Source organism: Octodon degus, unplaced genomic scaffold (genome assembly GCF_000260255.1).
Source record: "Octodon degus isolate 3935 unplaced genomic scaffold, OctDeg1.0 scaffold00056, whole genome shotgun sequence".
Taxonomy (NCBI): Eukaryota; Metazoa; Chordata; class Mammalia; order Rodentia; family Octodontidae; genus Octodon; species Octodon degus.
The window spans coordinates 7,463,907-7,477,205 of NW_004524632.1; the positions used below are offsets into that span (position 1 = coordinate 7,463,907).

Here is a 13,299-nt window from a genome sequence, read left to right on the forward strand (position 1 = left end):
TTTAAAAAAAAAAAAAAAAGACAAAAGCAGAAAACACAAGGGAAGGGCAGCTCCTATCCCTAGCTGGAAAGCTAAGCTGGGGTGGCTCTGGGCTTTCAAAAAGCACCATTCAGCCTGGTTGTGCAAACTAGGCTGCAAAGCAGCAGCACTGACACTGGGGGGTGTTCTTGGGCACCCAAAAAGGAGCACAAGGTCTGTCCTCTTCAGCACGCTCGCACAGCACCTAGTGCTCCAGACAGCCTGCCCTGGCCGAGCAGCATGGGGGCCTGGGAAGACCCCCACAGGCAGGCCCGAGAGGAAAATGCTGACTGCTTCTGGGATATGGGAAAGGCAGTGGGTCTTGGGACTCTGACAAGTAAGTTTCCACGTCTCGCAGCTCAGTGGGTTCACGACAGACAGCTTGACCACTCGGGATAACCAAGCACAGGTCCCATGTGGAACGATTTGCTGGCCCGCTGGCCAGGAAGATGCGCTCGGAGCCGGCAGCCCCATCCAGTCCCTGTATTTGTCCACGCGTAGCAGCAATTTGTGCTCTACCTGGGCACCAGCTCGTACTCAAAACCTTGTGGGTCTGAGCTTCTGAGCTGTTGCCTGAGGTCAGTGCCTGCAGGGCTTTTCGTGACTGGCTTTTTAAGATAGGGCCTGGCACTACAGCTCAGATAACCCTGAGCTCGTGACTCCTGCTCAGTAGCAGCACTGGGGAGCCAGCCATCTCCCGACCTACCATACTGGGGACTGAACCCGGGGGCCTTCGCACTGAGGAAGGCTACCCCTAAGTCCCCAGGCTCTGAGCCTTCGTTCCTCCTGCCTCAGCCTCCCAGGTGCTGATTGCAGGTGTGCGCCATCCTGCCTGAGGCAGAAGCTGGAAGGTAGGGTGAGGACAGACTGACTGCAGGGTGCTTCCTCCAGCTGTGTGCTGCACAAAGCGAGGCGCAGGGAAGTCTGGCTCGGTGGGGTCCTACATCAGGGATGAGGCCAGCCTGGTGGCCGCAGAGCTTGGTGGAGGTGGGACTCCTGCAGCTCAGCTGTCGCTGCAGTGCCCAGCTGGCCCTGGCGGCCGTCTCAAGGCCATCTTGGGAGGGAGGCTGTCTCCGAAGCACTGCTTCCTCGCGCTGAGTGCCTTCAGCAGCAGCTCTGTGGGGAAGCCCAGGCGGGCCCTGGAGTCTGCTGCGGTCTCCACACAGCAAGGCGCACCGCGGAGGCCGAGGCCACGCATGCTCCCCAGCTCACCCAAGGGGGTCACCCTGCGTGTGCCAGAACTGCTTCCGGTCTGAGGAGGGTTAATGGCAGCAGCACTTGTGTGGGCCTAAGGGAGTCCTCAGAAGGCCTTCCGGCCAGAAACTGCTCTACCTGCCAAAGCATTGCTTACCAACTCGGGAGGCTGAGGCAGCAGAATCCCCGTGAGCCTGGGCTATACAGACAACATCCCAAAAAGAAGGGGGAAAAAAAAGAAAATCAGCATGCATTTACATTTTCCAAATTGTTTTTGGGCTTTTTTCCACCTTTTAACAATTTTAGTTCTAGGTCACACCTATAATCCTAGCTATTCCAGAGGCTGAGGCAGAGTGACTGTAAAGTCAAAGGCCAGCCTTGAAACTTACCAAGGCCTCATCTCAAAATTTAAAACAATACAAAGGCATTAGGGGTACAGATCATAAAGCACTTGCCAGGCACACACAAGCTCTCTTCAGTCGGGTTCAGTCCCAGTCCTACACACAGCCGGTCCAGACATGACCGACCCGGGCTAGGAAAGCGCTCTTGTTGGCCGTGACAAACCCTCACAAGCAGAGGCAGGATCAGGGGAGCGATTCTAAGCTTAAGCTGGAAACCAGAGTTCACTCTGACAAGGGGGCCTGCCCGCTGGCTCATGCAAATACAGCGAGGTGCAGGACACTGCCGTCCCATGCCCACCTCCACCTGCCTTACCAGACCTGCCCTTAAGGCAGCCTGAGCCAGCCAAAAAAAATTCTCACAGTTCACGCTTACAAATTCAGCTCCACCCAGGGCACCTCTAGCACCAGAGGCCGGGGCCCAGGCCTCACGGTACCTGGGAGTTCACAGTCAAAACAAAACCTGAGTCACAGAAGATGCCAAGCACACACCAAGCCCCCACCCAAAGGCAGCATGGAGCTGCAGCCCGCACCGGGGAGGCCCAAGCTTCAGCTCCACGATCGGGTCACAGCAGGCAGCTGGCTCAGGTGGCACCTCCATAAGAGATGCCCACGCTGGGCTGGAACTTGTGTTCCCGCTTCAGCCTCCCAGAGGGCTGGGACTCCAGGTGTACAGTGGTTTGGCTGAGGGAGACCACCTTGCCGAGAGGTTACTTCCAGTTCTAAACCGCGGGGCGGGTCCTGTGGCCCAGCTCTTGGAGACAGGCAGCACTCACGCTTTCAGCAGCGGCCCCAGTGTGAGCGTCCTGCAGCCACTAGGCAGGCAGAGCCGCCGGGCTGCAGGCGCAGCAGCAGCTGCACAGGCTCGGCCCGCAGCGCTCGGGGAGGCTGCACCCGGCCACGGCCACCTCTCCGCATGCCTGGCCAGCCCTGGCCCCAGCACTTCCTCGCTTGATCTGAATCCAAGTGGTGAAAAACTGCACTTGAGAATGAATCATCCATTTTATTTTATTTTATTTTGTCATGTGCTCACAGCATCTCTCTCTCCTCTCCCTGGCAGGTCAGAGATAAATTAAAAATAAAATCTACGAGGAAAATAATTTATAAAAAGCACTCCCAGGCTCTGCCCACATTCCTGCTGCTTGGCTGGGCCCCCCTCCTCGGGCGGAGGGTCATCACTCCCCAACCCTCCCGCCCCAGCAGGTGGCCCTAGTGGGGCAGCACTGGCAACCAGTCGCCAATCACCAATATGACTGACACCGCAACACTGTGCTCCTGGAGCCACCTAGCCAGGTAGAGCCAGAGCTGGGGGCCCCCACTACCCCCTCTAGAAAAAAACCCAGAAAGGCAGACAAGACCCCGGGCCGAGGAGAACCATCCCAAGCGTCCACAGTTACACGGAGTCTTTATGGCAAAGAGAACGTTTAGCAGCTTGAAGACTGAGGCATCTCCTCCTCACCCAACACGCGCACGCTGGACCCCAGAGGTGGCGGCACAGGCCCTCGAGACGCACTGAAACGCAGGGCGCTAGGACTACGCAACTGCCATGTTTTTAGGACCGCCTGCGGCCAGGGTGCCACGCCTGTGCGCGCTGAACCCCACTCCCGTGCCCTCCCGCCCTGACACTACAGCCAGGACCCCTCCAGGGCTCCGGGGCCAGGTGGGAAGGGAATGAACAGTGCAGCAATTCCATGCAGGCTGATGGGACACGGGCGCCCCACACGGGACAGCCAGGACACGGTGTAAGTGGCAGTGGCAGGCAGTGAAGGACATGCGTGGTGTTGGGGCTGCTGCAGTGCGGACCTCGGGACCTCTCTGTTCCCTCTGCCCGTGGGCCCAGTAAGCCAGCGTCACCCAGGCTCCCACTCAACCGCAACACAACAGGCACGCTTGCCTCGAGGGACAGCTAAGCGTAGGGACAGGGAAGGGAACCGAGCCCTCCACGCCCACCTGCGCCACAGACCCCAGGTGAGAAGCTCCACAAACCTCCTGCCTAGAACCCTGGCCAAGGCCTGACCTCCCCTTTCCCTTTGCCGACCGCTGCGATGTCCTGGTTTCCTTTCTTCCTTCCTCCAGAAACTACTTTCTCCCGCCTCCTGTCCTCTCCCTCCCTCTGCTCCTCCTGTCACCTCCCTCCACACACCTCCTCCTCCAACTCAGCAACACCAACCGCAGCCCTCCACCCACTTTACCCAGAGGGGTCAGCGAGGCCCTGCCTGGTGGTCCGGCCGCTTCCACGGCTGGAAGCCAGGCCGGGCAGTGCCCACGCAGCCGCCTCCGTCCACTGACCCGCAGTCCTCCGTCTGAGAAGATATATGGGTAAGAAGGCATTGAAGTCCCCGCCGGGGTCCAGGCCCGGGCCCGCCCCGCTCCAGTTTCAGCCTCGCTGAGCTCGCCGCGCCCACTCACTTCCTCCGGTCCTTGGGCTTCCTCTCCTGCCGCCTGGCCTGCTGGTCGGCCAGGGCGCGGGGGATGAGCAGGACGCTGCCGTCGCCCGCATACTGCAGGGCGTACTGGCTAGGCGAGTAGGGCCGCCCATTTTCATCACGAAGCCGGCCAAACACCTCCTGGTACAGGCTCTGCACCTTCTGCTTCATCTGCCGCAGCGAGCGCAGGAACTCCACCTTCTCGCGCAGCAGCCGCGCCTTGTCACGCTGCAGGTCCTCCACGTCACGCTCCAGGTTCAAGATGGTGTCCAGCTTGCGCTTTCGGCAGTTCTGCGCCGCCATCTTGTTCTTGCCACGGCGCCGGATGTCGCGGATGAGGCTCAGCTGCGCCTCGCTCAGCTGGTGCTTGGACAGCAGCTCGTTGAACTCCTCCACGGGCAGGTTGATGATCTTGTCATTTGTGAAGGGGATCTTCATGGCACGGGCGCGGTGCTCATCCCGGCTCATCTGCTTCTCCAGAAAGTCGGCCGCCTGCTTTTCCTTGCCGCCCTTCTTGAAGCCACCGCCTGGGGGCAGCTCAGTGGCATCGAGGGCGCTGGGCGCCATGTTGTACGTGTGGTTGTGGCCCACATGCTCCAGGTAGGGCAGGCAGGACAGCTGCGACGGGTCCTGGTAGCTCATACGGCAGAACTTGGAATACTCAGGCTGGTAGCCCACGGCACCCTCAGCCTCCTCCAGATCTAGGGTCTCAGAATCCGAGCTGTAGCCAACAGCACCTTCCTCAGAAAAGGAGGAAGAGGCAGAAGAGGACGCGGAAGAGGAGGAAGAGGCCGAGGATGTGGAGGCTGAGGAGGAGGAGGAAGAGCCCTCAGAGCCGCTCAGGGAGGATGGGCTATGGCTGGAGTCCAGGGAGAGGCCCGAGTCCGAGTCGAACTCCTCCTCTAGCTGCGAGGCCTGCACCGGGTTGAAGCCCTCCTCGATGGCCAGGTCCATCAGGCTAATCTCATCCAGCATGGCTTCATCCAGCAGGCCCCCGAGAGGGTCAGGCAGCTCGGGGCCCGCTGTGTCATTGGTGGTGCCGTTGAGCTGGGGTGGGAAGAAGAGCCCAGCCAGGCTGGCAGGGCTGAAGGTGGAGTTGAGGCTGGTGGAGTTGCTGGGGCCCAGCGGGAGCAGCGCAGGGCTGGCGGCGGCAGCAGGCAGGCTCTCTACCTCTGGGCTGAAGAGCGAGAACTCCTGGCCACAGCCCCCCAGGGACGCCTGGTGCAGGCTCACATTCTGGTTGATGGGTGTGCTCGGGGCCAGGCTGTAGTTGGTGCTCAGGGCGTCCCCAGGAGGGGTGCTGTAGAGGATCTCGCTCGCCGATGAGTTCACTTCCATGGCCTGGGAGGGCAGAGAGCGGTGGGGTCACTAGGAGCACACCCCTCCCAGGGCTCCTGTCCAGCCTGGGACGGGACATGGCTGCCTGGTGCAAAGCCAGACTGGGGACGAACCTCTCTGGGCTGTTAGGCTGGGCTGATCTGAGCTTGGCACAGAGTACAGACCCCAGCCCAGTGCAGACAGACTAGCTCCTAGAACCCGACCCCCATCCTGGAGGGAGGGCAAGAAAACCTGGGGGCAGCTCTCTACTGCCCACCCAGCACAGCAGCAAAAGCTCTAAAGGCTCCAGACAGGAAACCCTGCTGTTCCACGCAGGCCATCACCACCCTCTCGATTTCCTACTGTTTATAGGAGGCCAACCAGACGCTGTGAGGCTGAGAGAGATGCCTTGGCTAGAGTCCTCCAGGACCCACAGCTGTCCTAGCACACCTCAGGAAAAGAAAAGGGCAGCCCAGGGGCAGGGCCTGGTTCCCACAGAAACACACCTGGCCCCTCTCCATCTCCCACCCCCACCCAGAAGCGTGACCCTGACAACCCTACCTGCATTTCCATGATGGACATGAGATCCTGCCACTGCTGTTCCAAATCAAATGGCGACTCTGTCCCTGTGAGAAGCGGAGACAGCAGGCTGTTCTGGAGAACAGGGGACTCGTTCTCACTTGGCGCTGCTTCTGGGAGGCTGGTGACGTCCGGAAACTGGGGTGGAACACAGGGGTCACCAAGGCAGGAGGACCACCGTACCCTCTGGCGCAGCAGCTCCACCCCTGGCCTCCTGTTCCCTCCTCCCACAGTTCACCCAGCAGGACAGGGCACTGAGTCCACCCCAGCTTGCCCTCAGGCTCTCCTGGTCCTGCTGCTTCAGCTGCTCCCCAGAGGGTCAGGCAGCCTGAAGCTCTCTTTGGGCTGTCAGGTCCTCCCCACCATGCACCTGTGGCAATAGCCAACTGCCAAGTCTAGCTGGCCTGGACCTGGACCTGGACTGCTTAGCTTGGCCTCTCCTTGATGCAGGTGAAAACGTACCACCTCCCTCCTGTCCCCATCTCCCCAGAACAATAGAGGGGAATAAGGAAGATTCTAGATGCTTTGCCTCCCCTATCTGTCTCCCAGCACCGCCAGGCACTTCAGGGTCTGCGGCCTGGCCTCCTGTCGCACAGCCCAGCAACGACCAAACCCAGACAGGCGCTCCACCCCTCAGGCACAACCTCCAACTGCCTTCTGAGGGGAAGTTTCTGGAAGCAACCCTGCTGGGTATTAGGAGTGCAGGACAGAAGCACAGAAGCCAGTGCAGGGGTGGTCATACCTGTGCAGGGAAACTCTCCCCAGTCTCTCCGTCCACTAGCAGGTCTTGGGCCAGAGCATCGGTGCCCGTGCCCGCCCAGTTGTCCTCCTGCTCGCCTCTTCCATCTCGAAGCTCCTTATCCACATCCTGCTCCTTCTGCCGATGGCTGTAGTCAAAAACCTCACGCCCAGCCCCCAGATCAATATCCTGCCGCCAAAGGATGTCAATCAGATCTATGTCCTGAAAGACAGACCATAACTTTACCATTCCATCCAGGGCCCCTCCTTGTCCTGCCTTCAAGGTCCTCCCTGGTGCCACCTGGCTCTTCCGGGGTGGGCCCCTCCCAGCCCCACACCTGCTGGCCTCGCCCCTCCCTGCTCCTCCACCCACAGGCTCATTCATTCAGTTCTAGCCACTACCCTACCCCCAACAGAGGCACACACAGGTCTTTGGCTTAGGTTTGGACCAGACACACCCAGGGCCCAAGAGATGCTGAAGGTCTGGGGCAAGGGAGACCCCAAAACATGGTCTGGAGAAGGCTGGCACGGCAGCACGCAAGGGCAAGCTGTCATGCCAAGTTGCCTGGCAGTGGCCAGGCTTGCATCAGCCTGTGGTGCCACTGCATTTGCATAAAGGGGTGGGGTGGCCCTGGGAGGAAAATCCCTGCATTTCCAACCACCTGATGCAACCAATGACAGCTGAGGGCCCCATGGCCTCCTCCAGCCAGCCCCTCCCGGCTTGCGCTAGAGCGAGGCGCACCCACAGCTCCGGCCGCCCGCCCAGCTCACCTCGGGATCCATCCCTGCCAGGGTGCCCATCCCGGTTGAGCTCAGCAAGCCTCCTCGATCCCCGGGAGCATCCAGCAGTCAGGTGATCCCACGGGGCACCCCACCCTGTGTGGCCGGCCCGCTGTCCCTCACAGCAGCTCACTCGCCACACCCAGGACTCCAACTCCCCGGCAGGCGACCCACTCAAGGACATCACCCCCAGCAACATCACCCCCAGCGCTGCTTGCCACTTGGGGCACCAAAACACCTCCCTCTACTCTGCCCCGCAGCTCTGAGCACTTCCTGCACCAACTGCCACTGGCATGGAACCCCAATACAGAGCCACAGGCCTCCTCTTGGAGCCACTCCCTGCGGCAGTGTCCTCAGGAGGCCGAAGAATCGAGGGCCGCCCTCAGAGAGCAAGCTCCCTGGTCCTGCCCTTGTGTCCACCCAGCCCCCCGCCTGGGCATCACTCCTGCACTCCCCCCATCCACCAACCTGCACAGGGGCCCTGGGCCCAGGAACAGAGGGGGGCTGGGCGGCCCGCTGAGCGGCCAGCAAACAGTTAAGGGGCCGGCTGCCCTTAGCCTGGCCCCCACCACCGTGCGAGCTGCGGTCCAGGAGGGTCATGGTCTGTGAGAGGAGCCCAAGGGCGGCCGGCGCCGGGAAGCCAGACAGGGGGCTGCAAGGAGCTGTTGGCTCACAGGGTGCACACCAAACTGGAAAGGTGGCCCCTTGCTGGCTCCGAGGGGCCCGAGCAGGGTGCCCCGCCCGTGCTGCTGCCTGGGCGGCCCAGCCCAGCCCCCTTCCTCCATCCTGGAACAGCCCCCTCCCACCTCACAACCCCAGTTCCACTCAGGCGCCCGGCAGCCCCCACCCGGAGCTCACCGCAGAGGCTGCAGTGAGCCGGGACTCCCACCCCATGCTCCGTGCTCACGCTGCAGAGGGCGAGCTCCCTCATGGGCCTATCCTCCCGCTCCTCCCTCCTCCCCCTCCCCATGCCCCCCAAACTTGTTACCTAGGCTGCAGCAAGGAGCCAATCCCCTCCCCCTCCCACCCCGCAGGTCACTGCTGAGGCTGCAGAGAGCCAATCCCCTCCCCCAGGTCAGCAGCTGGGCTGCGGAAAGAGCCAATCCCCTCCCACTGTCGTTACCTAGGCTGCGCCGGCAGCCAATCTCCTCCCACAAGTCTCCGCTGGAGATGCGGAAGGAGCCAATCCCCTCCCACCGCCTGTTACCTAGCTGCAGACGGCAGCCAATCTCTGCGCCAGGGCAGCTGGAGAAGCTGCCGCAAGGAGCCAGCCCATCCCCAGGCCGCCTCCGTCTCCTTGAGGAGATGCACCCAGGGGCGGGCGGCCCCACCCAGCCTTCAGTCAGCAGGGTGGTGGCGCAGTGAGAGTGCCCTGGGGGAAGGGGCAACACTCTCCTCCGGTCGCAGCTCGATCTTCCAGCCCGTTCCGGCCCCCAAGCCACTCCTCCCCCAGCTCCGCCAGGAACCTCCGTCTTCTGCTGGGAAGTGGAAGTTTTCCCGCCCCGGGAAGGCTGTGGCCAGCCCTCACGGCCGGGGATCACAAGCCATGGGCAGGAACCCAAGACAAAAAACCAGGACCTTTGTCACCCTCAAACAGGCCAGACTAGAAGAGGAGAAGAGCATCTGCACATGTGTAGTTCTGTCACCCCAGGAGGGCACAGCCTGAAGCTGGCAAGCGCCCAGGAAACAGGTGCTGGCCACCATCCTGGCCACCAACGTACCACCCGCTTCGAAACCCTGAACTGGACTGGATCCTGGGGGGTTGGCTCCCTGGAGCTAAGGTCAGCTCAGAGCCTGCGTGCTCCCCTGCCACAGCCTGCTCTTAGCCTGAGAAGAACTGTCAACAGGCCACCCCCTGTTCTGGGCACAGCGCCAGCCGCCAGGGGAATCCTACCCCTGAACAGGGCCTAGGCCACGGCTGCCCATCGAACAGCCTGGCAGCAGGAGCATACTGCCACCCCAGGGATAATACGGCTCCATGCTGCTGTGTCACATGCTCTGGACCTGGGTATTTTTATCCTGAGTGACTGAGGAAATGTTCTGGACACATCACAGCTTCCCTTCCCCCCCCCCACCCCAGCCTGGGCCCTCCATGTGAACCCACTGTCTGTCTCCCCAAGGCAGAGCTGAGGGCCTGAGCTCAGAGAAAGTGTGATCTTCATGAGGGCGGGCATGGAGGGAAACAAGGTCAAGGTGCCACCCCATCTTGCCTGCTCAGCCCCACCCATGACTCCTGTCTGTCCCACCACAGGGCAGGCTTCACAGGGCTATCGGAACAAGCCTCTTCCTGTCCCTGGGTACAGTACGCTTCTCTGGACACTAGGCCAGACTATAACTCACTTAAAGGGCAGGAAAGAGAAAAGAAGGAGGTCCCAGCACCATGACAAGGGCCTAGGACAAGAGGCCCAAAAACAAGAAGTGCTCCTGGACTCCAGTCTCTCTCAGCAGGTCCACTGAAGTCAGCAAAGCTGGCTTCAGCCCTAGCGCTGCTGATAAACAGAGCTCAGAGAGAGCCCCTGTGCTTTGGGGCAACTCTGTTATTTTGTCCTGTGTAGGGGGCTCACCAACACCCTTGGTCTCTCTGCACCCACTAGATGCTAGTACCACCCCCAGCTATGACAACCAAGTCTCCAGATAGCGTCAGCTGCCCCCTGAGTAAGGACCACAGGCTCAGACAAGCCATACTCTTCACCAGTTGCTAACTCTGAGAGCTGAGGGTGGGAGCAGGGCCGAAACAGGCAGGTAAAACTGGGTCTGCCCATGGGGGGGACCATCTCCAACTCCCCCCGCCACTCAGCCAGCCCAGGACACACAATCTGCCCTCCTGAGCCGGCAGGTCGCAGTGGGCCTTCAGGCCTAGAAGGTGGTCACACTGGCTTTCGTCGTGTCAAGGCAGGGGCAGCACTAGCTGCCTGCATCCTTCAAGACAGGGAAATGCATCCCTTTCTGCCACAAGACAGCACTGAGATCGGCCCGGTGGCTCACAGGGCGCTCACTCGGGCTGGGCAGCATCACAGTCTCTCTTCTATCTTCCAGCCTCCTATGCCTGCCGCCCTGCTGCGCGCCTTCAGTAGGAACAGGAGCCCTGCCCTCTCCTAGCCAAGAGTCACCATCCAAGCCTGCGTGCTGGCTCGGGCCCAGGACAGCTGAGCTCTCTGGGCCTCTCAGCAACAGGACTGACCACAAAGGAGAATTTAGGGTGCACACACGTGTTCCAATGTGGGGGTAGGTGCAAGGCAAGAGGACAGCATTTGTGTCCTAGCAACAGCTACACAAGGCACTACAGCCATCACATGACCCCCCCAGCACAGGCCTCCAGTAGCCCTGCTGCAATCCAAGCAGTAAACAGCACTGAGGCAGAGGGAGCCCTCCACTGCCACACAGCACACTCTACAGTGGTCTGGGTGCAGCACAGGGAAACACCGTCCATCTAACGCATAAGCCAAACAACTGGGTCCTCCTGCCCAGCACAGCGCCTGAGCCTCACCCCTGAGCCTATCTAGGGCTGAGGCCTACACGCCCACTTCTCCATCCCCAGGCCCTGCCAGCCCCTCTCTATGGGGCCACTTACCTCTTTGGTTAAGTCTCCGCTGACTGGAGGGGCTACAGCCCCCAAGTCCTCCAGATCATCACCAAAGCCCTGCTCCGTCTCACTTTCTCGCACCCCGCTGTCTGGGCCCGTCACATCCTGGAGGCCACTGGAACTCTCAAGGGCCAGGCCTGAGCTGGGCTGACTGCCAGACACAGACCCCTCAGGGTCACGGTGAACCAGCCAAGCATTCACCTCAGTGGTGGGCACCTGGAACCTGTCCAGGGCCCTCACCTGACTGAGGAGCCGCCGGGCAGTGAAGTAATTGTCCAGATCTACACTCTTGGGGTGGATCCCATAGCCATCCAAAGTGTTTCGCAGGTTGTGGAACTGTGTCTGTGTGTAGGCAGAGCTGGGCCCCAGGATGATCTCTCGAAGTGGGGGCAGCTGTGAGGTCAAGTAAGTATCCACGTCCACCCGCACCCCAACCAGACTCAGCAGGATGGTAAACTGGAGCAGTCCTTCCGTTAAGTATTTCTTCAGAGAAAGCATTGCTGAAGGACCAGAACGTTTATGTTTACTGGGTCTTAAATCTTCCGAAGACAAATCAAGGCCGTTGCTCTGCTGCTCCAACCAGCAGGTTACCCCTCAATGCTAACCCTTCACCCCTCCCTGGCACGACACAGGAGCTGACCGTGGCTATCGCCCCACAGGAACGCACACCCAGTGGAACAGGCGCTCCAGGCCACATTCACTCTTCCCTTCTGGCTCCGCACCTCAGAGAGCACGCCTCACCCAGTCCAGGCCCTCTGGCCCTTGCCACTCACTGTCTCCTCAGTCCACATACAGCTTCCGCAGGAGGCTTGTTCACAGCAACAGCTGATAGACTCCTTTTCCTTCTCCCTCTAGGTTTGTTGTCTTTGGCTGGAGCTGCAGGCCTTTTGTCTTGCTTGGGTCACAGTGTCCCGCCTCCTCCACACTTACCAGGGGGGTTTCCAGCAGAACCTGAAATAGGAGTCACAAGAGCAGGCAGATGAGATTCCATACTCCTCACGCAGTGATGGGGTGGGAGAACCTCAGGGAAAAAGGGAGGAAACTTTTACTCAGAAAGAAACAGCCACTTGCACTCTCACAAAACAACAGCCCATTGCAGACAGAACAAAAGGTACTGACATATGCTGGGCATGGTGATGCAAGTCTATAATCCCAGCACTCAGAGGCTGAGGCAGGAGGATTGTTGAGAGTTCGACCAGCGTGGGGGCGACAAAGCAAACAAAGCCAACCTAAACTGCATAGCAAGACCCTGTCTGAGAAAGACAAAAAAAAAAAAAAAGTATTGACACACAAAGGTATTGAAAATGAGGATATTAAATCTACAATACTCCTAAAAGTAGTTTGCTTTGGCTAAACAGCCAATGCCCAAGTCTCTTGCACTTTGTCCGATTTACAAACCCTCCTCTCCCTAACCAGGCACTTTACCCAGCTCCTATTTTTAGCGTGAGAAGCCCATTTCCAATCTTAAAGCTGTTTTCTAAGTCTCAGGAGAAAATCACCTCCAATCACTCCATTCCAGAAGAGGAAGGAGAGGAGGTCAATGTTTGGGACAATGTTCTGGCCACCGCTCCACACAAAGTAATAATGCCTGTGATTTTCTCAACTTGGAAATCTTATTTTCTTTCCTCACAGTTCTCACAATTAAAAAAAAAAAAAAGTAGACCTGGTAAGTGCAAGGTCCTGAGTTCGATCCCCGGTACCAAGAAAAAAAAAAAAAAGTAGGGCCTCTCCCAGGGCTGTATCTCCAACAGTTTGCATAGCACGTTTTATCTCCACTCCTTTGACCTTCTAAGTCAAACCTGAGGATATGGCCAAGCTCTCAACCCAGCTGCCAAGTGGGGAGAGAGGAAATTTGCCTTTCGGTTTCTGGTCTCTGTCTCTGAGCTTTTATTAACCTCATAAACAAAGATTGCTACCTTTTGTCTACTGTGACCCGTCTAGCCAACTTCATTTTGAAAAGGGAGAAGGACCCTAAGCAGACGCGCGCGCAAGCCGCATCGGGCTGGAGTAAACACAACTGGAGCCCTCAACCCCAGCTCGCGCCGCCTCCACTCCTGCCTCCACTCGCTACTAAAACCTCCCATGAGCCAACTAAATTCAAGAAACCCTGCAAAGTTCCTGTGAGCCCGCGCCCGCGGCCACCCCGCCGTGGCCGCCCCTCCCAGTACCCGAGTCCGGCGGGGCCCGCGTCGCCATGCCCACGGTCGGCGGCGCGACGTCCAGCTGCGGGACAGCCGCGGAGCCGGGAATGAGCGCACGCGGGCCC

At 59.7% G+C, this 13,299-nt stretch overlaps 1 protein-coding gene across 4 annotated transcripts in view; it reads right to left on the reverse strand.

The window, feature by feature from the left end:
• Nucleotides 1-2,625: 2,625 nt before the first annotated feature.
• Nucleotides 2,626-13,299, reverse strand: part of Nfe2l1 (nuclear factor, erythroid 2 like 1) — an 11,132-nt gene continuing 458 nt past the window's right edge. For 2 of the 4 annotated variants that reach the window (XM_023717951.1, XM_004633665.2), the window contains exons 2-5: nucleotides 11,022-11,984; nucleotides 6,675-6,893; nucleotides 5,915-6,070; nucleotides 2,626-5,377 (exon numbers count right to left, since the gene is read on the reverse strand). In XM_023717951.1, the coding sequence (XP_023573719.1) occupies nucleotides 4,016-5,377; nucleotides 5,915-6,070; nucleotides 6,675-6,893; nucleotides 11,022-11,531 (2,247 nt within the window). In that variant the 5' untranslated portion in view covers nucleotides 11,532-11,984 and the 3' untranslated portion in view covers nucleotides 2,626-4,015. Of the gene's footprint in view, nucleotides 5,378-5,914; nucleotides 6,071-6,674; nucleotides 6,894-11,021; nucleotides 11,985-13,201; nucleotides 13,294-13,299 lie in introns of those variants that run through there. The other 2 variants (XM_023717950.1, XM_023717952.1) reach the window with 2 other exon arrangements.